Below are 25,166 nucleotides of genomic sequence, written 5' to 3' on the forward strand. Positions count from 1 at the left end.
AAACCTAACAATAGTGAGCAGGACTCAAGAGATTAGTCTGACCCTTCTTTGGGGGCAGCCGTGTCTCCTCGTCACTCGGCTCGTCCTCCTTTTCCTCGGCTATACCAGTAACATGCTAAGACCCTGCTTCACCAATCAACGAGGGGGCTAAGAGCGTGTTCTCCAAAGCTAATTATAAAGTCGATTTTGTTTTTTTCCTTCCCGTTCTGATTATTTTATTTTTACTTTCGGATCACTAAACGAACAAGCACGCTAAGGAAGTCTGCATGGCGGACGCAGGCACCAACTCAGGGGGGACTGATCCAGACCTTGACGCGTTAGCTCTGACCTGCTACTACCAGCTAGGCCTGAGCGGCGGCTCGCCACGTCCCAGCTGATGGAACTCCCGGTGGTTTACTAAGTTAGTTCTGGACCAGCTTAAAAACCCACCCAGTAGCTCTGCTGCTGGGTCTCTCTTGCCACACCAACCTGTTGTGTTCCTCATTTCCACTGGGCTCTTCACGCTTTCCCATTCCTCTCCATTTTCACTTGTTTCTCACACATTCTGCTTCACGTGTTCATGGACCGATGATGCTACCACTACGACGACGGCTGTCACACAGGAGAACCGAGGACTGCCTCTGCGTTACAGGCCTTGATGTAAACACCATGTCTCATGTCTGAATGAATGCCTTAATGGACTATTGCTGGCATTGCTGCCGCGTGTGTGTGTGTGTGTGTGTGTGCGTGTGTGTGCAAATAATGTGACGGCACCTCCAAGGATGGCAGGAGAGCCAAGGAAATACCTCTCTGTCAGGATTCGGCTCTGGCCAGTGTGTGTTGTCTAGAGAAAAGGGGCCCAGGGTTGGAGCAGACTGAATGTCCTCTTGTGTTGAACTGCTCTCGCGGGGAGCACCTTTCACATGATTAAGAAACACTTGATTCTAACAAGGGCTCACAACGAAGTGGCACGGTTCGATTATCAAACCTCAGAGCAAAGGACGGTGGCAACTCAAGCACACTATTCTTTTATTTCATTTGTATTATGCATGTCAAGCCTTCCGTTTTCCCTTCCTCCTGTTGTACAGTCTATCCCTAGCTCCCTTTTTTAAGTTGACCACATATGTGACCATGGTAGCGTTTCAGTGGATCTGACTGACCAAGTTGTACAGTAGCAAATTCTGAATGACGCAAATCACAGTCGAGTGAGTTGGGCGGTTCAATCAGGAGGTTGGTGAATAGATGTAAAGAGAAAGCGGTGTTATTATTGGCCCTTGTATGGGTTGAATGCATAAAGTATGAGGTTTCTAAACCCTTAGCTATTTGGAACATTGTATAGCTTAAACCTGTGGAAACGATGTGTTTCTGAAACAATGGCCAGTCATCTTTATTTTTTATTTTTACAATGACATGTGAATATGATGGGAGCAGTCACCAAGTCACTTTCTGAGTCTTCAGTTCTTTGACACCCCCCCCCCGGCCCACCTAGTTTGTAAATCAGCCATTCTGACCATGACTTGAAGTCTCAGCTGATGTGTGGAGCGCGCTGCGCATTCCCAAGTACTTCTTGTGTTTGGAAGGAGAGTTAACTATGTGGCTGTGCATCGTCTATACTCATCTCATCTGTCAGCAAACATTTTGTGCCCATCTCATTTTTTATGTGGTAGAACTGTTAATATATGCATTTTATGAAAATTATTTTTCTTTTCAATTATGCACCACTGTTCAAAGATTTTATATCCTAACTTTGCAAAATCTACAACCTTTGTAATATTCAATGGTTTCTTTTAAAAGGACATTTTATGTAATGTTATTTTTAGCATTCTGTAATTAAAATGATGAAATTAGGTTGTGTTCTGGTGTTTAATGTAAATGAATATACACCAATCAAGCTTGGATCAGTGGACAATTAAAGACTACACCAAGTTGGGATGTATAAAGAAACGATTCCAACAATTGTATACCTACAACACAGTATGCTAATGTAGTGTACACTAAACCTGTACTTGAATATTTAATAACTAAAAGGGGTTTGCTTTTCCAACAATATCATATTTGACAAATCTACTGGCCCACAAGCACATCATTGGAGGGGATTTTTATTTTCGTTTGAAGAGAAGCAACTTTCTATCCCAGGTGGTGCTGCCAAAGCTCTGGATAAGCTCCATGCTGCATTGTGTCTCCAAATGTTTCCTAGCATGGTCGGCCACATCCCCGTTGATCTTCAAACTCTTGAAGTGTTCAAAGTCGGAGCGGCCAAGCTTCCGTAGCCGACGGGCCGCAGAGCGATAGCACTTCCAGGGCTGAGCCTCCAGGACGATATGCTGGCTTAGGGACGCAAGCCGAGAGAGGAACTTTAACAGAGCTACGTCTCCGTGGTTCAAGTGGATCCACATGGTGACGGCAAAACAGAAACACAAATGGAAATGGGCACACCCATGTCGTTTGAGGTAGTCCTGCAGTGGATCCTGGCTTGAGGGATCCTTGGCGATATCTAGAGGAATAAAGGAAATGTTTTCGGGAAGCGGATTTGTCTCTTGAGCTCGCTGAATGAGGCTCTCGTCCAAATCGAAACCCAGGACGTGAGCTGCCCTGGGTTTTGAGCTTTCGTCCTTTTCTGGTGTCAGCACAAAATGTTTGTACAGAGCTACACTCAGGTCCTAAAAATTAGAAATAGAAAGAACATATTTTGGATAATCAAACACTCGACCTGACGGTTACTTGCATATAAATTTAATAGAGCCATGTGCAACATACCCCAGAATTACATCCTACGTCGAGCATCAACATAGTTTGGTGAATGTCTCTGTATCCTAAATCTTGAAAGAGTGTATTAGGCAGCAAACTTAAACGGTTCTCAGGTGGATTAAATGTGTAATAGTTTATAAAGTTGCCATAAGGAGCAGCACCTGGATCATTTAAATCATTGTCCACGTTATCCTTCTCGTATGCTGCCATTGTAGTGTGCGCATTCTAAACAAGTCCGACTAGAAACAGCCACCTGAAGCTCCACTGAAGATAATTTGTCCTGCATGTGCTCCCGTAGTTGTCGACGTCTGCACTGTGCTGCTTTGAAGGTGAAGACTCTTTTGGTTATTAGTTGTATAAACACAAAGGTAAGTAACGGCTTTCAGCGTGTTTTCATTATGGCAGATAACAATGCATAATGTTGTGCTGTATATATTTGACTATTTGAGAGACCTGATGTGTGAATGTATACTGAAGGATGCTGTTGTGTAAGCTAGCTTCTGTGGCGTTGGAGGGAATGTCATGTGTTTTCCATCCTTGCGAGAGTATTATCTCTAATATTGAACTCAAAAACCAGTGTCCAAACTTATACCTGCAGCTGAATGTTTATAATATAAAAATACTTGTTTTAAGATTTTTTATGTCTTTGCTGCAAGGTCGGATCCTTGTGTCAGGTGTTAGTCGTTCAAATGTTTATATGTAACATTTCCGCCTTCAGAAATCTTACGACTTTCCTATGTGCATTGTCCCAATTGTTTCCAACAATGTTCAAACCCCATAAAAAACGTGGTTTTATTCACGGTAACGGCATGTTGCATTTGGTTGCCTGCCAGACACCAGGCTAATGCATTTTCTTCCACACATACATTTAACTTGGAATGGTCATTAAATAGAAAGTAAAGTATCCGTCTGAAAGATGTGTGTGTGTGTGTGTGTGTGTGTGGTTAAATTCATATCTAATCCTAAAGATGCGCCCAACGCATTTATTAGCTCTACCTTTTTTACAAATACATGGACAACGGACATAGCCCCACATTATGCAACCAGGTGTGAGTGTTTTTGCCATGTGTTTTTGTGACCCCAAAAGTGGGATGTCCACCTCTATGTATGATGGATAGAAAAGCAATATTTGCTAGAGTGCACTGGGTAGACTAATCTATCCAGCGTACATCTAGGAGGAAAACTCCCACTTGTGATGTCACTAAAATACAGGAAAAGGCTAATTTTCTAACGGCTCGTATGGCTTATCTTACTCACAACTGTTGGAATGATATCTCCCCGGAAGGGTTCGCCATCGCCTATTGTGATTAAATATTGATCGAACAATGCCCATTTCCTTTGCAGGTATACACCGCTAGACACAGCTGGCTCACACGGGCGGTCACGTCTTTAGTCAGAATTTTTGAATTTATGATTACAGCCTGTCACATCGCTGTTATTCAGAACGTGAATATCTGTTGAATGTCAAACATGATTTCTGCCTTAGTAGCGTCCAGATAGATTTTTCACAGGCAATTGTTGGGAAGACATAACAACTCCCATTTTCCCCAACTGCTTCACAATGTATATTGATATTGTTCTGATTGAGAGACCTCTTTACATTAGTAATTGAATCTCAAATGCTTTTCTTGCAGTATTTCTAGTAATTGTTGACCTTATTTGATTGGATGAAAGTGTAACCTGCAATTTGCGTTTAATTCCATCAGGATCGGTCTCACCATGGCTTTTGGAAAGCGAGTGGCTGATTATGGATATCGGGCCTTTTCTGGATCAATGATGCTGCTGACGGTCTATGGTGGTTACCTGTGTGTATTGCGAGGATACCGCTATATGCAGAAACAGAAACAGCTCCAGATTTCAGCAGAAAACCAGGACACAGAAGTGATGAAAGACTAGATGGACTACTTTCAGTTTTCATTGAAATTGTTATTCTTGTTTGGTTTGACCATTACAAAGTCTTGAAGATTTATCTATGGACACAAATCTACTGTAAGTCATGGTAATGCCCATGCCAAAGGTAGTTGAATTGTTTCCGTTGCATACTAAATTATTGTAACTATGACGACAAACAGTTTAAAAGAGTGTACCAGTGGTGAAAATATTGCCAATCATATCTGTTTTATGAACACCAATTGTCCTCAATAATTGCAAGATGATATGATTGGTTGTAAAATAAATAATAATTGTCAACCAATAAACATGTCTATTCTTTGGAGGTAAGAAACATATACACAAATGTCAATAAATGTCACATAAAGAAATACAATTAGTTTTTTTACAAGGCACTTAATGAAGTATATGATACTGTAGATGTACATTTCTCAAACCTGGATATTTCAAAAGGCAGTGACCGCAATATTAAACATAAGTAGCATAAAATCATAAACAAAGTTATCTATCTATATAATGTGTTTAAAAAGCAAAACAACCCAAATTCATCTGACCAATAAAACTGGAAGAGAACCCAGAAGCAAGCAATTTGCAGCAGAACTCGCCATTAAGACAAACACGACTAATCAAATGCCATAATAACAGGATATACAAATCATTCTTTCAACAGATGTTAATCTTCCGTCATCGACTTACCCTCCCCTACCCCCTCACTATAAAGTAATTAAGGTAAATGTTATGTTATTTTTTATAACCCAGTGTCTGGCCTCAAGGTCCTTCTGCTGTTCCATGGCAGCATGTTAGTGTGGCTGTGGTTGCCATGTATGAGTGGGGGAGGAGGATGTCACCAGCCACTGTGGTTCATGTACTGAGTGGAGGTGCAGTGGCCGTTGGTGCCGTTCTCGGCCTTGGGAGAGTGAGGGTTGTGGGGCACGGCCCGGGCGACGGAGGCCCTAGACGCTTCTCCCTCCTCCTCCGAGCTGCTCTCGATGTCGCTGCGCACGTCCTTGCTCACCTGGCAGGCCAAAAGAAAGAAGAAGCAACTCCTCAGCCATGCCCCTGACTCAGGGACGTGTTTTTCAGCTTAGTGCAAACTTTCCATCACATGTTGTTTATAAGGACATTGTTGCATTGCTACGATAAATTGCTTTTTCTGTCATCCAATAGAGTTAACTAGTGGGGAATTTCCAGGGTCGATGTTCTTGGAGGGAATTGGGTCTCAAATTGGATGGTCAAGGGGGAATAGGGACCAGGCCGCCTGACTTCACATCTTTCTAACCAATTATTTAAATATCACGTTGCATAATTATTTATATTTTATATTTATATAAAGGAAAAGGAGCATTATTTCCTTTTTCTAACATAATCCAGTTTTCTAGAACAGAAATTAAGACAGTTGGAGGAACATTCACACCTCTACTACCAACTACACCACTGGCCCCCAACACCCCATTGGTGCGGACCCTGGGAGTTTCTCCATTGTACTAACCTGCAAACCGAGTTTAATCACAAGATGGCAGTATGGCGCCACATATTAATACATTATAAATACATAGATGGAAAGGGAGCCCCACAGATGGAATGAAAGGGAAACTTACAGCACAAAGAAGGTAAAATGTTGTCAAGCATACAAGAGCGAAGGAAGAGAAGCAGAGATAAGACGAGCAGGAGTCACCGGATTTAGACAAAGAAACACACATGATCTCTGATCCCAGAGGAATCAGACGCTGCAGGAGGAATGAGAAACGAGCAACCGTTTCAGAAGATATTGAAAGCATACAGTTACATGCATCTCACAGCAAGGTCATGGTATTGTAGTGTGAAATATATGGTTGCAAAATGTGTTAGCCAGCTACACTACATCAATGTGCAACATTTTCTTTTGTATTTTATTTCGTTCTTATTTTTTAAATCAAGCTTTGTGGCTGCCGTTTCAGAAAAATATCTAAAGACAGATAAATTCTTAATAGTTATAACTATAAATCAGAACATGTCACTATAGCTGTCAGGGACTACGTCCATCACAAATAAATCACAAACCAATTAATCACAAACCATTAGGATTGACATAGTGCATCCTAATTGGTTTTTTGATGGCCTAGGTGGGGGAAAATATGGGGAAAATAATATTTCTTATATATATGCTGCCAAAGCAGTTCAATATGCAGGCATCTTTGGGGACCAAAAAGGTGCAATTCATTTGCAAATTTTCTTCCATTGAATGAGTGTGTGGGGTCAATAAACAGGAAGTGACGGCACAATGTATCACATCCAATGACCAACAAGGAACAGAAAACCCAAATCAGATGTTTCGTGGGACTTTCCTGATAGATCTCAAGATATTTTAAAGATTTCATATGAGGAACATTAGTTACACAAATTAGTAACAAATAGTTTTCAAGGAACAAAATGGAATTATGGATGATTTAAGCATTGGAAAAGTAGTGTAAAAACGTATTTTGTTCACTGACAACTTCACCTTCTTCAAGTGGTCTCAATCATCGACATGCTTTCTGGTAGTTAGGGTTAGGGTTGGTAAGTCGGTGGCCTGCCCTGGGCTGGGGCTTACCTTGCCGCGGAGCATAGCTTTGAGGGCTATGCGTGCTATCAGGTAGGACCAGATGACATGGAGCACTTGCAGCACCAGCAGCAGGGAATTGAAGAGCCACCAGGATGGGTACGGGCCGATGATGGCCCAGCTCTCAAACAGAGTGGTGTTCAGGATCCTGGAAGGAAAGACAAACTAAGTACAGCAGGAATAGTATATATGATTTTCAATTGAAGTACCATCCATCCATCTAACCATCTACCAGTAAACATATGTATATATGTATATATATATATATATATATATATATATATATATATATATATATATATGATTTTGATGATTATGACTCATTATCATATTATTATTATTGTGTCCAAATAGAAAGGGATATCAGGTGTTTACTACAGATGTAAATTTGTCTCTTAGCTAACTCGGAAATCTTTACATTTTAAGGGTGAACTAAAATGTTTGATGGATTTGATGTACTGTCCCAGCCAAATTAATATTTAATAAATTATTAAAAAATATTTACTTGATAAATGCTATGCCCTTGACAAAATGACACACTTTCACTTTTAGGGGAAGTGAAAGCAGACAGCCTTTCCTGGGATTTTCTTTGAATGAGATTACTGTCAGTAAAGGTTGACAGTATAATAAAACCAGTAAAGGTTGTTGATATATTCTTTTATGCCCTAACCAGCAAGCAGAGCAAGGGCAATAATAAAGTTAAATATTGATAAATGCCTGGCCCACTTCCTCAGGTTACAATCCACTAGCAAGACAGGCTTACTGGAAAAACAAATGGCTATTATGGCAGGGTTTGACCTACGGGCCGTTGAAACATGTATTGCAATTAACTCTTTGTGTACTCACCGTGTACCATGACACTGACAGTGTGATGCGCAACACTCTCATCCTATACAGGCCTGCTTTAAAGAGTTCGGGTTTCAACGCTGGATCTCACCCCACGTCTGAGACAAGACCCCTACCTTTGTGTATGGATCCTGTCAGCCCAAACCGCACCTGTCCTGCAGTAACCACACATTCCTGAGACCCTTCTCCTCTCCATTGTATCTTTTAAGTTTTCCTTTTTTTTTTCAAATGTTCCACCAGGTAGGGGTGCCTGCCTGCAGGCTGGCCTTCAAATGAACCGCCTTCCCCCAAGAACAGCAGTGAGAGGAGCGGTCTGCACCTTTCCACCGCATACACATCCAAGCTGAGGTGTGCATTTCCATTCCAATGTGACGTTATTATCCAGCCCCACCCCCCCTCCCAATCTGCAGCACCTCGACACCCAATACGGCTGCTCAGGTTACCTGGGTCTAAAACATGCTCCCTATGGCCCCCGGGGCTATAGCAGATCAGCTCTGCAGCTGGCAGCCTCTCTCTGTGGGATCGACCCCCTCCCCCCGCCCCTCCAACTCTCAATGGGCATGCCCATTGATTTGCGGATGTAGCGTTAATTGTATAACACTGAACTGCCCAATAGAGTTACACCAGCTTTTCAGACAGAGGTAGTAAATAAGAGTCCCGAGGCGCCTGGCTTCTCATCTCCAATGTAGTACGATGTTGATGGGGGTTTATTTTTGTGATAATAGACGGAAACAAACATTATAGAGAAGTAGGATGAGTATGATATTCATGTCCATGGTACAATGTTTCTGTCACCCACAACACTTAACACTGACCATAATGGAAATATGACGAGGCGCGTGAGGAAGAAGGCAACACTGAAGAGGATGAATAGGATGTCACAGAGGCGCTGGTATTGGGCGTAGTTGGCGAGCTTGGCTGCCTGTTGGAGAAAAGCAGAAATAAGCAACACATTTGGACACATCAGCAGCTCATGGAGAACCTCGCCCCTAAAACCGATCCAGTTGCAGGCGGCAAACTACAAGTAATTCCAGAAATCTCAACCAAGATATTCACATATCCTACCTCCAGAAGCCCTCCTGAAGTTAAATATCAGCACAATGTTTTTATTAGTATCACCATGGACGCCATTAGTGTCCTTTCGGATGTTGGAAATAGTTTTTTATAGCCAATTACTTGTATCTAACACACAACCAACACATAATCAAAAGAAAGGGTGACAAATGATTGTTGGATTAGGTTAAACACAAGGGTAGTCTAAGTCACAGATGCCTCATCTTTTTTAAATTCCATGTCATCACATCCATATTCAGATAACAGCTGATATGATCACACTAATCAAGTGACCCAGAGAGGTGTGTCACTACATCTGTTAACGAGATTGTTAAAGAGAAAAGGTTTTGGATATGAGGGCAAAATCCATTAGACTCGCATCCTCTACTCTACGACATAATGGGGATTCTTTATGGAACTACATCGGTGGAAATACAATTATCGAGTTTTGAAAATAGATCCAGTTCTCAATATGACGCAATCAATGTACGCAGGCTCTGATAGGGTATTTTAACGTATGTACTGTTAGCCCCGTGATCCATAGCTGGAAGGAGAGCAGGGCTGGCCACACAGCACCCGCCAGTGTTTAATGTGTCCGCCTACCGATGTCTGTCCCTTTCCAAGTGGAAGCATTTGAGATTGCCTCTAATGGCAAAATATCAAACACCATATGATTGTTCCTTCAAAGAGAGACCCCATTGAAACAATGTGCACTGTCAGAAATCATAGGGTTGCTGACCTTTTAGTTTCCGTTACAAGTTTGTTGGTGTTTTGTTTTAGTTTCAGTTCACAAAGTACTATTTCTCTGAATGAATGACTTTTGTCTCGGTGAACAGAGTACTGGTTCTCTGACTCCTTGACACACTTTAGTTCAACTTAGAGCAGTGGTGACTTTTCCTTCAAAATTTCAGATCGGAGGACAATCAGGCCCTTTGTCATCGGCCGGCGGACGTTGGACGGCAGACTGACCTCTAGCAGGAAGTCGGAGGCGTCGTGGACGCTCATGACCAGGCTGCCCACACGCAGCATGTTGTTGGCGTAGGAGAAACTGATGAGGCTCACCGTGGCCATGTGGTGGATGAACATGACCAGGAAGTCCTGCACACAAAACAGGGGGACAAATGCACGTCAACATGCATGAATGTGTATGTGTGAGTGTGTGTGTGTGTCACTGATCATGCCTTGCAGACATAAATCTATGCTTGTATGTATGCATGTATGTAGTATGGATTACACTGGGGTTTTAACACCACTAAACTCCTGATTGTGTTTATACAGTATTACTGTACTATGGTAAAGTATCAGCTAATAATTGACAAATACAAATATACATAAAGAATTACATTAATACATAGCTTTCAAACATTAACATGTACATGTTGTGAAGGGCACAGCATTTATAAAGACAGGGGAAGCCCCCAAAATTAACATTGGGCGGCACCAGCAATGTTCAATGTGTGATATCTTCACTAGTTTAGTGTACTGCCCGTGCCCTGGTTCGCATTACATTACTTTTATGCAACAGTTGTTTTGTCTACAGCAACTAACATAAAAGGGGCAAACTCATCATTAATGTTATGAGTGGCACCTGTTTTTGACAAAGGGTTCATTGTGGCTCTAACCATTTCCTGCTCTGAGTAGATGTGTACATATTTCATACAGGTACTGCCAACTTAGTGGTGAAATAAAAAAAATGGGTGTGTGTCTCCTCTCTCTTCCCGGTCTTCACAACAGTCTGCTGTTATGATTCTAACAATTAGGAAATTAACACATAGGACTAATATATTATTTTCACATAAAAATAACCTGATATATTTCAGTCTGTTGTATAATAGCACAACCTGGGCAAAATGTAAATTGCCCAGTCCGATTTCGACACGATTTCGATTTTTGGGCTATCTTATACAGTAGTTCTGTATAAGATAGCCCAAGGATCTTTAAACCTCCTATCTATTCAATGTTAAAGTCTACAAAGTTGAGAGGCCCAGGCCTCTTGAACATAAATGATGGTTGGGTTAAAGTTTCTTAGAACAAAGACGTCATGATGGTGGGAGTACCAGAGGTTACACAGAGGTCAAATCATGGAAAGTGCTGGCTAAATTCCAATATCTTCAAAGCTCACCCTTGTGGCCTTAACAACACAAATATACTAATGAATATGTGTTTGTACGTACACTTTTGAATGTATGCCATCATACAAACGCTTATGGCTCTTTCTATGTCCTGAATTCATATTCCAAGCTTACCACAAATTAATAACAAGCTCAGATCAAAAGTCTGTTCAATTTCAGGTTTTCATTCTGCAAAACATTATGAGGGAAATACTGTTCTCTCCCGCTCTGAGCATCAGGCTTAGACTTGGCATCATTGCGTCTCAATGATTATTCGGGGGTGCCCTGGACCTCCCCCAGGGAACCACAATGGAACCTGCACCATATTTTCCACAGCCACTGGCAATACATGCACGAAAGCATGAACGCATGTACACACACACAAACATAAACACACCCAAACACATTAAAATGCACACACACACACACACACACACACACCCCCCGCCCCCCCCACACACACACACACACACACACACACACACACACACACACACACACACACACACACACACACACACACACACACACACACACACGTTTACGTACACACAAACGCACAGCTCTTACCTTCCTTTTAATGTCAGTAAACTGGGAGAACATGAGCGACCAATAGAAGGCCAGCTCCATCCCATAGTAGTAATACAGCCCTGGAGTCAGGACCTATGTGGAGACAGTTAAAACAACACAACATATAAGCCTCATCCCCCAAAGCCTGATCCTCAGTCGATCATACGATTTATCTCATCCAATCCTGTCCCTTTCTGGGCTGTTTTGCGCCTGGATGACAGTCAGGTTAAACTTCAGGGATTCAGAAAGCCGCTCACCAGGTGAGATGGCAGTCCGGATAGAGGACTCAGACCCACGTTGGACACATATAAACTGTACTGCTCGGGGGGGACTTAAAGAAGGTTTTACACAAGCAGTGTACGCATGCTAAAGAGAAGGAAATGGATGGCAACAATAGAAAGAATGTCACAGTGACACAGGAGGAACCTGTGAGTGTAATACGATTTACCCTCAAAACTGGACCACTGTTATTACTCATAGTAGGTGCGTACTGCGACTGAAAGTTGGGCAGATGGAAATTGATGATACGATGTTTCCAACTCACGAACAGGAAAATCTGTAACTCACCCTTGTGATAAATAGAAGGTCAACTATTTGGTTTGCATCCTTATAGTCAGCCAAATAAGGGCATTTCAGGTTACCCTCACCAAAAGATGAAAAACCTGCCCGACTTCTTTTACGTTATTCACAAATCTGCGTACTTCCTCCTCTCCCCCAGTAAAGCAGAAAATCAAAAGACTCCACTAAAATAAAAATTGTCTAAACAAATCTATGGATGTATTGTTTGTGCAGTGTTGGAAAGTTTAGGTTTTCAAAGTTGAGAGCCCAGCAACATCTTAATCTGTTATCTAGCATAACACCAGTTGTGTTTCTACCATTCAACCCCAATCCAAAATAGTTTACTGGTATAAAACTGCAACGTTATCCTTTCTGAACCTGGAAGTTCCCACTTCCTTCCGTGGCTGGAGTAAATAGAGGATGGGTAGTGGGTTAAGGGGGCTTTGCTGTGCATCTCAAGCTGCTTCTCACCTGATATGGATAGTTGTACCAGCAGTGCCTCGTGTCCCACATCCAGGGGCACTGGGACAGACACACAGAGAGGAGCTCATTAGTTCATCAAACAAGACCCCTTTGCTGTTGAAAAGCAACTTTCTCCAAGTACACACTTGACCCACGGACTGGCTTACTTACCCGCCAAAGAAACTGGATTCCATAGGTAAATATACAGAGATAAAATGTTAACCTCCACCTAATGAGGAAAAAACAGACAATGAGGCTCTTAGTGAAGCAATCTATGCAAACATGAAAAAAGATTATCCGCATTTTTTCAAACACCTCTGCAAGTCCCTCACCACCACCCAACCACCGCAGCAAAACCAATCTACCAACAAACCAAATCGACCACTCAAAAGCTAACCCCACTGAGTATAGAAGCACCCACATGCTCTCGCAGAACTTGGCGTGCGTGCTGGGCTTGTCCTGGTTCCTGCGGCGTCTGAACCATCGCTGGACCTTCCTCACCTGCCAGTCCAGCTGCTTGGAGAGGCCATCCAGGTGGCGCGGGTCTGGGTCCTGTTGGGTTGGACCAGAATGAGCCGCAGGGGTGAATAGAAACAAGTCAGATAGAAAACAATAAGACACAACCTGTACAGGGAGCTACAGTCGGGACTGGGGAGATACTGTGGGGAGCTACAGGGGCTAATTGGATTTTTCAAGATGTAAATAAAAAAGGACCCCAAAATCAAACCACCTTTCCAAAACGTGTCAAATCGCGAAAAACTATAAAAAAGTCATGAGAATTCAAACTGAAACTCTTATCAAACGGTTATTCAAATGCAGGTTGATGTGAAAGATAACTGAGTCAGTGTTTTCCTCCATGCCTGTTCATGTTCTGGACTGTCCTGTTCACACGATTCCCTGAAATTGCTCCACATAACGTGACTCAATATTCATGAGAATAATCTTGATAGTTGATTTCATTTATATAGGACACTTCTTGAACTCAATGTGGTGGAAATAAGAAGTGATAAAAGCAACAAATAGAGAAGATCGTTGCAAGCGGATAATATTATTTTGCTTTGATTGATTGCCCTGTTTTAATTGTGTGGTTCTGGCTGCCAGAATCACACGACACGTAAACATTTCCTTCACGGTTCCTCTTGGCGCACGTAGCTGTAAGGCAACAAAAACTGAAACTGCCACTGAACCACGGCCAGAACATATAAATAAGCACCAAAGAGCTTCAATATTGTTATCTACTGCCTTACTTCAACTACACCATTTACTTGTCTTTGCTTAATCACTATGAAGTGTCTGAACTTAGAAGGAACCAAGTGTTTAAGTGAGAAGAGAGAACCATCGGCAGGACCATTTTTAACTAAAGTATAAAGCTTTGGAGCAGACCGCTCAATAAAGTCAATTAAGCTTCACCCTTGCTCTTTACAAAACCACTAACAAATCAAGTTCCCCGCATGCATCTTCAAACCTGCACACGGGAGAGGAGTGTGAATCCTCTATCACGCCTCCATCCAGTTAGCATAGCCTAAAGCCCCTGATTAAATAAAACAATTACAGAATGGCTTATGTTGTTAAAGCTCATTGCCCCGGGGCATGTATGGGTGTGTGTGTGCAGCACAGCCAAACCTAACCCTTCCCTTTGTTTGCTGTGTTTTACCATGCGAGGACCGTGGGCGGCCAATGAACAGGTAGCTGGAGCGGGTGTGACAGGCCAATCAAAGTGGATGTTGTGAACGGGGAGCGGGCATGTTTGCCAGGGCAGAGACCAGTTTGCAACTTTGTGACCCAAATTATGTCCTTTGGGTGGCAGCGTCGACCAATTTCGCTTTTGTTTGGGATTCATTATGAATCCCAAATGTGAAGGCTTGACTTCCACATAAGTAATCCATTAAAGCCCTGTCACTTCATCAAGAATGACGAGTGCATATTTTCCGCAATCCTTCTGCTCTGCCTGAACCAGCTGAATGAAGGAATACACCAACTACAAATACGCACAATGCAATGGAAGACGCTTGGACAAATAGGTCCTACACATTGACTTTGACCAAAAAGCCTTTTTATGCCTTAGCAAATCAACATGCATGGAAGCGATTCTGATGTTAGTCCTGCTGCAGTTCCCAACACTTCAAAAGAAGAATACAGGGAAGAGTTGTTAGATTAACTGGCGAGCCACAGGGAGAACATTCTACCTTTGTGATGGACATGTACACCTTCTCCAGCACAGCGTTGGGCTGGGCCCTCCAGCTGATCTCTGCCTGGAGATGGAGGCTCCGGGCACAGGGGCTGGCCACATATCTGTCACAGTGATGGAAGAAAGAAAACACATCCAGTCAGTCAATCTTATGCTTGGGTTACCACTGATACCCATAAATACAAAGATGAAGCCCTTGTGACCTAGAAGGCTATGAAGCTTGTTCTTAGCTTTTTGATGAGTGACAGTGGCGTTGGAGGAAGTATCTGATTGCAGGAAATGTTTGTGGCATTCATTGAATATCAGCACAGATCACAGCTGTGGATAAGACCTGGTCAACATCTCACTGGTGCTGCACCTAATACATTTCAGGACCGCGGAAACCAAATTACCTTTCAGTGGCAAACAGAACACAAAGGGGAGTTGAAAGCAGTTGTAACGCCTGAGGCCTCGTCGTTTTGATTTTCACGCAGAGAAGTTGTCTCGTCTCAGGTTGCTCATGTTAGTCAAAGACAGTGATGATGGTGTCTTTCTCTTTACACTCAAATAATAATTGGAATTAAACTGGTTTATATAATATATAAACCCTTATTATAACCTTTATTCTTAAATATTGGCCACTGAGCAGAAAACAGGCTCTCATTTATAGATCAGTTCATGGTCAGAAACTATGAAACACTAGGTGTGCAATATAACATGTCAAGGGTAAAAGGAACTTATCTAATGCAAACAATATGCAAAGATCAAATAACCATACACATTCCAGTGGGCTACATTTTCATCAGGTATTCAAAAACGCAGTCTATTTGCTCAGAACAAGCATACTTTTCTCCAAAATGCTCCAAAAGAAAAGGACATAATAAAAGGACAAATATTGACCAGACGGGCTGAGATTGCACTGTGAATTGTGCTATAGAAAAGCTAGGGCTGACCTTTCCTGTTGAGTTGTTGTAAAGAAAGAGTAGTTCAGCCAATCCCCCTCAAAATACTATTGGAGAAAAGCATCAAAAATAGTTCATATTGGCGAGGCCGAAATGTGTATAGACCTCCTATGGCATTAGTGGCAAATATAAGCGGTAAAAAGGGACTCCATCCATTCACTTTTAAGACTTGTGTCCACACACAGAGTGCTAATTATCGCCTCAAATGTACCAATTCAAATGCACATTCATACACAGGCGGCGCCGCGGCGGTGTCAGAAAAGACACTGCGGTGTCGGACATGTGGCCAATCAAATGGCTTCATACCATTATTGCCTCACATCATTCCCAACACAATCGTACTACGACAGCAGTGTCGACCCTGCAATGCAACAGCCCAGTCGTCAGGAGCAGGTGTCCTGCTCAGGGACCCCTCGACACCGAGCCGGGAGGAGCCGAGGATCTACCCTTACTGGTTGCCAGACAACCTGCTCTACCCCGAGGGCCGCTGTCGCCCAGGTGGTGACTCCTGAGACATGGACCATGATGACATGGTGTTAGGAGACAAGACCGCCTGAAGATGGTGTGGAGATGTGTGTGTGTGTGTGTGTGTGTGTGTGTGTGTGTGTGTGTGTGTGTGTGTGTGTGTGTGTGTGTGTGTGTGTGTGTGTGTGTGTGTGTGTGTGTGTGTGTGTGTGTGTGTGTGTGTGTGTGTTGAGGGGGGGGGGGGGGGGGGTATGAACCAGTTTCATGACCAAAGCTAACTGGAAGTGATGGTAGAAGACAGTAGAAGATAACGCAGATGAAGAGCCATATAGGATCATACTAGGAAAAACTCCAATATGAACAATAACAACTGCAGGCATCTATATAATTTTTTTAATGAAACATATAATTGTGAACCCACTGAGATACTGGAATTACATAATGAATGAATTCACAGATCCAGCTTGTCAAGTATTGGCCTAGTTATAAAACAATGGAAAGGGCAGGTTCTGTAAAGGGCAACAAAAGCTGGGAGAGTCACACAGAGTGTGTCCTTGTCTCTGTGAGGCACAACACCTTTTTTCTACTGGTGGAAACATGACACTGGCTGCAGCGCCACAACACTGAATCGAATTACGAGCGATCAGAATTCAGAATTTTGTTTGTGGCCAACACCATATATAAACAATCTCACACGTTATTTTTTTTATCTCATCGCTGTGAATCGCCCGGCCTTTGCTTAGGCCTGCATGTACCTTCACTATCTGGTTCTCCATTGAAAACAAACGTTCCCGATCCTAGAGATACTATCTCATCTTTCAGCTGAAACAACCCGAGGCTTGCCTCGGCTTCAACTCCCCCCAAAAATGATGACAGTACGTTCCCTACAGGGAGGAGAATCCAGCTGTGGTTGGGAATGGGTTTGGTTAGCGCACATTCATGAGAGTAAGATTTAAAGATTTAAAGACTCTTCGTTTTTGTATTTATCGCCCTCGGGCGACATACACCTGCAACAGGTCAGGATCTAGCGATGCCAGACCTTGGACCATTTGGTCGGTCACCAAGGCCAAACGCAACCACTAGCAACAGAAGCTCAAGAAGCCAGCTTAGTGTTATCCAGTACACATCATTGTTTGTGGTTCACCGTTCAACCCATGACACGGCTTAGTAAGGCTTGGGGGGCTGAGCGGAGAAAGTAGCCTGACTGTTGTTCATCAAACTCATTGCCAAGCGCCAGGAATATGATCACACAATAAGGCCTAATGCAATTGGTGAAAATAAAGTTATTTTAAAAAGTGTCTTGGATATGATAAGAGATTTGGAAGTGGTGGAATCATTAAAAATGATCATGTTTTACCAGTTGTTCAATTTGGTTATCTGCATGGAGGATTCAATATTATGATGAGGATTCATAATATTTAGACCATGAAACATAGTTTGCACATATTTGCTACGAATTGCTCATGGATATATGTGAGTACACGTATTCATGGTGTAAAAACACCGGGTATTGATGACGTTGAAAGGTGTGAGTGAGGGTTTCAGTGTGGGTGACAGAGACATCACGTGCAACGTATGCATGTGTCTCGCTCAACATCCATCCATGGCTTTGCATCCTTCGACGTGAAGGGCAATAAGGAATCCAAGCTCGGCTGTAATTTCTTTCCACTTATGGGTGAATGAATGAGCCCAATATCTGGCCTGCGCAACGCCCTTCAGCGGTAGCAGTAAATGGTTTCTGATAACATCGACCCCTCGCCCTACATCTGCCTCACCGGCGTCTTGGCAACGGAAGAAAGCAAGTGAGACATGGCCCGGTGAGCCCAACCGAGCAACAGCCACTCAGAACCGTTACCCCGGCTCTAGATGCAATGGCTTAATAAACACAGTCGTGTTTTCTCTCTCTGACGTCTAACAACTAGGCGCAGGGCTTGTCGACAGTACATTTTAACGGACTACCTGCTGTGCGGACATCGGACTCTTAAAGTAGGGTCCCTTCTCGGGGAATCTTCTACCTTTTTCTATTTCCCGGGTAGGTTAGGGGATTGTTCATTTCCCATAGCCATTTAAGGAGGCAAGAGATACAGTGGACGTCGTTCAAAAGAGTATGAAAGGTGGATGGGGAAGATGGTAATGTGAGCACTGACTTGTTGAATCCCATTCACTGCTTTCATTTAATAAATAAACAAATAAGTGCCTGCCTTGCACATGGCTAAGAATCGTTTTTTGATACGGTGATAACAAATGCTCTTGCGAGGCTATATTCAGGAAAACAGATGTAATGTTAAAACCGCATAGACCGTTTTTCCTACTACTTTCATTATACTTCTAATACTTTCAAATGTATTAGGTAAATCCAATTTTGAGTATATAAATGCCCATGGGGCAGATGAAATTACAAAACATAAACAAATAGGGCCGTGATGACAATTTTAGACATGTCATCAAGTGCAGCTATTAAGGCAAGTCTATCAAGCAAAGAGTGTGCGTGTGGGTGCGAGTGTGCGTGTGCGCGCGCGCGCGCGTGTGTGTGTGTAAACGTTGAAACACATGAATAATTCTTAGTGAATGGTTTTGAGGTGCTCAATGGCTGAAGCTTACTAATTTAACATTGAGCACAAAGGCCCTATACATTTCCCCAACGCTATCGGCACTAGACAGCTTAGTAGTTTTCTTATTTCATCGAGCTCTTTGAATGTAACACAGGGCATATCACATGGTGAACCAAACACCAGGGATCTGGCAGGCGTGCATGATCCCAGGAGGACACACCTGAGGCATGCGTATTTCACTTTGGCTCCACTGTGCGATTTGTTTACAATGAATAGTTTGTTTCGGTCTGAACATATTCCTTAATAATGATTAATTCCACCAGTTATGAACCAGTTGTTACAACTTTGGAATAAAGGAAATAAGCATAGAGTACAGTAAGTTATCCTAAACAAGAACGTATACATATATAGCTCAAGCTGAACTACCTTGTGTGTGTGTGTGTGTGTGTGTGTGTGTGTGTGTGTGTGTGTGTGTGTGTGTGTGTGTGTGTGTGTGTGTGTGTGTGTGTGTGTGTGTGTGTGTGTGTGTGTGTGTGTGTGTGTGTGTGTGTGAGAGGGTGTGTGTATGTGCGTGTGCGCGCGCGCGTGTGTTTGAGCGCGCTCTTCTTAGCAATTGAACAGCCATCCAAGACACACAATGTGCTAGCCTATGAGTCTAAACTTTGTGTAATGCAAATGTTCTGATCGTTAATCAATACAACAACATACAGTTTCCCTCCTTTCGCGCCATCTAGTAACAGACATCCATCTCTCCGCTGTATGGAGGAGACCGAATGAAAGGAAGAACGAAGGAGCAACACATCAGCGCCCAGTGATGCGGATAGCTTATCACATTTTATTACTCGTATGGTCTAAAACTGCAAACCAAGTCCCCATATCTAACATATTGTGAAAGTTAGTCTAAGAATTTGGGACCTATATTATTGTTGCATACAAACCTCTCGAAGAGTATTCTCACGACCGATATCAACAAAGCCAGGGGTAGAGCGGACAGCAAGTGCCGGGCTTTAGGATACTCCACCCCGGGAGCCGGGTCTGCGAGGTCCGCCCAGGTCACGTTGTGCGGCAGCCAAAACCGTTCGTTCCAAAACCAGGCTGAAAGAGCAGCCATGCTTTAGTCTCGTACCGCCAAACCCTCCAAATAGTTTTCGTTTCTCGGAGAAAAAATGTCCTAGAATGCCGTCTCTACCCTGGGGCCGGTATGGATGAGTCCCCAGCCCCCAACCACCGCCCTAAGGAGGATTGGGATTGAGGAAGTAAAGGCGGTGCCGCCTCCCAACGGTTAGAGCAAGACGCTCAAAAAGTGATGGGTGGACGACCCTTCAGTGTTCATGACCATATCACTTGTGCCTTGAATTGATCCGCGTTCCCCTTTATTAAACATGTTGACTTATATTAATCCAATCAGAACTACGGATTTATAGACACACGACGCTACAGTTGCTGAAACAGGAAGAAATCAAATAGTTGACCTGAAGTAACGTGCGGATTAAAGGGAGAAGGGCACCACCAAGTGGTCATTCACGGTAAATGAACAAACATGCGATTTAATGATTTACATTTATTAAGACAGAGAAAATGTATCTAGTTCCAACCCAAAAGTAAACTGCATCATACAATTATGGAGTTAAAATGACTAAATAATCCAACCGAGCTGAAAGCCAAACATTTTTGCATGTTTTTTGCAGGCTACTGCATTGGATAGGAATGTTTGATTTCTTTAGGTTACCTATGATAAGGCAACTGCAATGCTATGCAAACTCTACCATCTAATTATAGATGCACCTTTGCCTATTGGTGCATCATGTTATTATTAGAAAAGTAATGGGCAGTTGGCTTAGTAGCTATGCAAGGGATGGTGGCCATGGAACAAAGAATGATTAATCAATGCATGGTCAAGAGGAAGACCATACGATTTGCAGTGGCTCTGCAGCCATTAGTTTGTCATACTCAAGACACGGGTCACGGGACAGTTCTCCACTGTTTCAAGATATCCTGTGGTTGCATCATAGGATTTATTTCTCCATTGTCATCCAATTGAAGGCGTTACTAAAACCAATACATTCTTCTTTCCATACGGAAACTGATCATGATACGGACGGACCCACCTCCAAAGATATTCTTGATTAAATAACATTGTGTGGCTTAGTTCTTACATGATAAATGTTTAAACCATAAAAAGAAAATAGAACAAGTCAATAATATGCGTATATGTATTTAAAAAATGTAGTTCATCTATTAATCACTTCCAAGTTTATTTAACATTATCTCAGCAAGACTCGTTTTCGTTCTTGTTCCACTTGCAAAGGGGACTCATGTCTTTGCAGGCCATGAACTTTGAGAAAGGTCAAAATGGCCAGTCTAGAAAATGGTAAAGGTGAAACGTTTAGAGTAGCAGATTAGTCTGGCTCAGATCAGGTTACAGTCAGGCAGAAAAGAGCATGGCTTTGTTAAAGACCTATCACCAAGCTCCAACAAGATCATTCCAATTCAAACAGTTAAACATGACACAATCTGAAGTAAAATATCAGTAAAATAACTACACACATGTTGTCTTCAAGTACTTTATTAAGCTCAGTACAAATTGTTGCATATGTTATACGATTCCTTAAAAAACACCGGACATAGCTGCGGCACTGTGGTTAAGAAACTGATGTCACTTGCATCAGAGATGGGTGTAAAAACAAAGTGTACATATTTGTCAATTGGCAATGCTAAGGCACTTAAGTTACAGTTACGTTGAAATGAAGGTCACATTTATTCAAGTCACAATGTTAATTACTAATACCATAAATATCATACCAAGTTGTAACGGTTGTTTCAGTAACATCTGGTTGTAACACAGTTATACTGAAATTAAACAAAGCCTAGGGGTAATGTCTTATGGGTTAAAGCCGCGGTAGGTCACTTCCATACTTCAACAACCGTTTTCGTTGTGTAGTCACCTTGGCTAGCTTCAGCCTACAACTTCAAGTGTCCTACGGTGGTTGGTTGGTTCTTTTACTTGTGCTCTGGGTGGTTCTGCAAGCAGCTGATGAAATCTGTGACCGGGTGTCCGTTAAAGCAAATCTGGTAAACCGCATTGAACAGAGGGAACCTGGAGAGTACAAGAGAAGAATGTTGACCATTTCATGCTCGTTAGGAGGGATTTTCTATCCTTTGATACCAGTGGCGCCATAACCCTACAGGGTTACCCTTACAGGAACTTTGACCAAAGTCTTGTTGCAGGTTATTTTACAAACATTTATTGGTATTTATTTTGTACCAATGTAAAATGTGTCCAATATAAAGCAACTCACTTGTCAACCATGTTTTTGGATTTCAGGATACGGTTGACCTCTCCTGCAGTTGCCGGTCCCTGAAGCTTCTGTCCGTTCAGCATCTCAATCTCCAGCTCCTCGATGGTCTAGACGGGCACACGGTTCACATATTAACTGCCCACGGTTTCACAAACGAGCATGAAGATTCCTCTGGAACTTAACACACAGGGACACATAAAAGAGACAGAGCGGGCACCTCCTCCCATCTCAGGTCACAAGGCATACACCTACCTTTCCTGTTTTGGCGAAGGCCTCGGCGATCTTGCGGTTGCGTCCGCCGTAGCAGGTGGTGATGAGATCGGCCACGCCGCAGCTCTCCAGGAAGGTGGTGGGGCTGACGGGCCCGTCAGTGCAGAACACCTTGGCGAAGGCGATCATCTCCATCAACCCCAGTCGGATGACTGCAGCCTTGGTGTTGTCTCCGAAACCCAGGCCGTCGCAGAAGCCTGCGCCCACCGCCACGATGTTCTAAGGTTCATTCAACGGTTCACACAAGTAGAAACAAGAGTCCTGAATATGTATATTATCAGGCTCTGAGGCAGGATGATGATGCACTTTAAACAGATGGATTAGTGCAAAAAATACTGTAGATACACATAGCAATTAAATATAATGTATAGTTAAAAAACAAGAATGATTAATTGTAGATGCTATTACTATGGGCACAAAAACAATTGCTACCCAGTATTTAAATGTCTTTAACATCTTATCAAAGTTACAGCTGAATGGGTCAGCCATGTTATAGTCTGGCAGACCAAAATAACTTTATTTAAGACAAAAGGACGACCTCTGACCTTGAGTGCCCCACAGATCTCCACTACGTCCGCCTCCGCCACCACAGTCACACGGAAGTTAGTGGTCTGCATCAGCTCCTTCAGAATGGGTCCATTCACTTTGTCCTTGCAACCTGAACAAAACCGTCACAGTTCTAGTTCGGCAAGTTCGTCCATCAAAGGGCTCAAAAAAGCATGAATTTATTTAGCTTTTTAAAATGTATATCAGTCATGTCATTTTTTACATTTACTTTCCTATTAAATATGTGGTCCGTACCAATGGTGGTTTCACAGAACTTCTCCTCAGCGACCTCATTGGCTATGTTTGCTCCCATAAGGACGGTCATTGTGATGCCCAGCTTTCCTTTGATCACCTCAGAGATCAGCCTCAGTCCCTCTGGGCCCTCATCTACACCCTGCAAGAAACAACCACCAACAGGATGACATCCACTACCAACTTAATACAAATCGGATCAGGGATTGCATACCTGATTTTGGTAGGTGGTAATTAATAGTTTGTAAGGAAATCACTAGGGAATTATTTTGATTTCTTCGAAAGAATCCAGAGGAGAGAAAGTGAACTTCGCCCACTGACTTGGTGACAAAAGCAGGTGTGCAAAAGAAAAATGCACCTCCGTAGGAAGGAGATACATTTTTTTTAGTAATTGCTGCCCCCACCTTGATGAGAGACATGCCAACGGCCTCCTTTTTGATATGGTCCTTGATGGTGTCGCACACTCGGACAATGAACTGGTGGGGTACCACGAAGATCAGGATGTCCGCTCCCTTCGCTGCCTCTGCCAAGTCTGGGACTGCCACCTGCGAGACGGAAGAAATTAGAAAATATATTTTTTAACAGATCAACGAGAATAGTGAAGCTCCTGGCCTATTGCTGTCGAGCTTGTTAAATTATTTATTCATTAACGTACTTAAAAAAGTAAATATGCACCAACATCGTGATTTTGAGATTCTCTTGGACTATTAATAGCAGAGAAACCTTATATTAAACACGATTGAAATAGTGTATGAAAATGTGTTCAAGTTTTATAATACTGCTCACCACATTTGGGGGAAGCTTGTGACCGGGCAAATATTTAACATTTTCATGGTCAATGTTGATGATTTCGGTGAGTTTCCTGCCCTCGATCATCTCCTCAAAAACCCACATGTTCACCGTCGTGTCAAACTGGTCATACTTGGCTGCATTGGCACCTACTATCTTAGCGATGGCAGACCCCCTGCAGACAGAGCATTGCGACTTACCAGGTTTTCATGAAAGTTAGGCTACTGATTCGAGAACCATAACAATGAATATGTAAAGATTACATTTGTAAGTGAGGTAGACAATTTAGTATTTTATTCAATAACACGGCTACTTACAATTGTATAGGCTACATTATTAAATTGGAAGTATAGCCTATGCGTTATTGTAAATTCATATATTGGAAGTATAGATCTACTGTAACCCAATATGTGATAGGCTACAATGCATTGCTAGGCCTATATAGAAAAACAATCATGGCTTTCCGCCGTAGACATCGGTCTAGACTAGAGCAACACCGTGGCCGAACAGTTTGACACAATCCATCACCCGTTCTTCAATCATAGACACCCCCGAGGTCTTTCCCATATCACATATCCTAGAAATGAACCCCCAAGAGGGTCCCCCATAAACCGCCAGACACAGGACAGTATCGCTTCACAGAAACGGGGGTGAGTGACAATACCTTTAACTTTCGACTCACAATAAGTTGATAGCTAAGCGGTCCACTGAAAAGCGAGTGTGAAAGAGATGAAACCATTAAAATAGGTTGCTAAATGGGTTCCAGATATAGAATAACTCGGTCATTGTTCTAACGAGAAGAGAAATGCAATTTAAATGCTCACCAGTTACCAGAGCCAATGATGCAGACTTTCTTTCCGACTGCCATTATGTTTGGTTGGTTCGTATCGCCGACTCAGCTACGGGTGCGAAGAGTGCCAGATCTAGAGACGGTGTATTTATACCATCGCAGCTATGACTCCCCACAGCTGAGGACCGCCCCATCTCATTGGTTGATGAGTCATGGTGGCCCACGGCAAACCCAGTAAGTAACCAAGTCAAGTTAATACATTCGTTAGTAAAAGGAAAA

General features: G+C 42.7%; 4 protein-coding genes across 5 annotated transcripts; 1 reads left to right on the forward strand and 3 right to left on the reverse strand.

Moving 5' to 3' along the window:
- Positions 1-1,789: 1,789 nt before the first annotated feature.
- LOC130402454 (pre-miRNA 5'-monophosphate methyltransferase) lies at positions 1,790-3,010 on the reverse strand. Its single transcript, XM_056606617.1, has 2 exons — positions 2,737-3,010; positions 1,790-2,639 (listed from the first exon to the last, which is right to left on the reverse strand). The coding sequence occupies exons 1-2, from the start codon at positions 2,935-2,937 to the stop codon at positions 2,079-2,081; spliced, it is 762 nt and encodes a 253-aa protein (XP_056462592.1). The 5' UTR covers positions 2,938-3,010; the 3' UTR covers positions 1,790-2,078.
- Positions 2,948-4,949, forward strand: LOC130402457 (cytochrome c oxidase assembly protein COX14 homolog). 2 transcript variants are annotated; one of them, XM_056606621.1, is made up of 2 exons: positions 2,948-3,056; positions 4,434-4,949. In XM_056606621.1, the coding sequence occupies exon 2, from the start codon at positions 4,447-4,449 to the stop codon at positions 4,621-4,623; it is 177 nt and encodes a 58-aa protein (XP_056462596.1). In that variant the 5' UTR covers positions 2,948-3,056; positions 4,434-4,446; the 3' UTR covers positions 4,624-4,949. The 2 variants fall into 2 exon arrangements, with proteins under 2 accessions (XP_056462596.1, XP_056462595.1); XM_056606620.1 differs by having other exon boundaries at positions 2,961-3,095.
- cers5 (ceramide synthase 5) lies at positions 4,819-20,378 on the reverse strand. The gene is made up of 10 exons (XM_056606616.1): positions 19,880-20,378; positions 14,982-15,087; positions 13,217-13,347; positions 12,967-13,024; positions 12,805-12,855; positions 11,776-11,868; positions 10,064-10,192; positions 8,857-8,963; positions 7,187-7,343; positions 4,819-5,632 (listed from the first exon to the last, which is right to left on the reverse strand). Exons 1-10 carry the CDS (start codon positions 20,050-20,052, stop codon positions 5,462-5,464), a joined length of 1,176 nt encoding a protein of 391 aa, XP_056462591.1. The 5' UTR covers positions 20,053-20,378; the 3' UTR covers positions 4,819-5,461.
- A 1,094-nt stretch (positions 20,379-21,472) lies between these two features.
- Positions 21,473-25,031, reverse strand: LOC130401729 (glycerol-3-phosphate dehydrogenase [NAD(+)], cytoplasmic-like). The gene is made up of 8 exons (XM_056605654.1): positions 24,922-25,031; positions 24,095-24,272; positions 23,713-23,853; positions 23,312-23,450; positions 23,056-23,168; positions 22,493-22,729; positions 22,241-22,347; positions 21,473-22,038 (listed from the first exon to the last, which is right to left on the reverse strand). Exons 1-8 carry the CDS (start codon positions 24,963-24,965, stop codon positions 21,942-21,944), a joined length of 1,056 nt encoding a protein of 351 aa, XP_056461629.1. The 5' UTR covers positions 24,966-25,031; the 3' UTR covers positions 21,473-21,941.
- Positions 25,032-25,166: the final 135 nt, after the last annotated feature.

The sequence above is a fragment of the Gadus chalcogrammus genome, chromosome 13 (assembly GCF_026213295.1).
Source record: "Gadus chalcogrammus isolate NIFS_2021 chromosome 13, NIFS_Gcha_1.0, whole genome shotgun sequence".
Classification (NCBI taxonomy): domain Eukaryota; kingdom Metazoa; phylum Chordata; class Actinopteri; order Gadiformes; family Gadidae; genus Gadus; species Gadus chalcogrammus.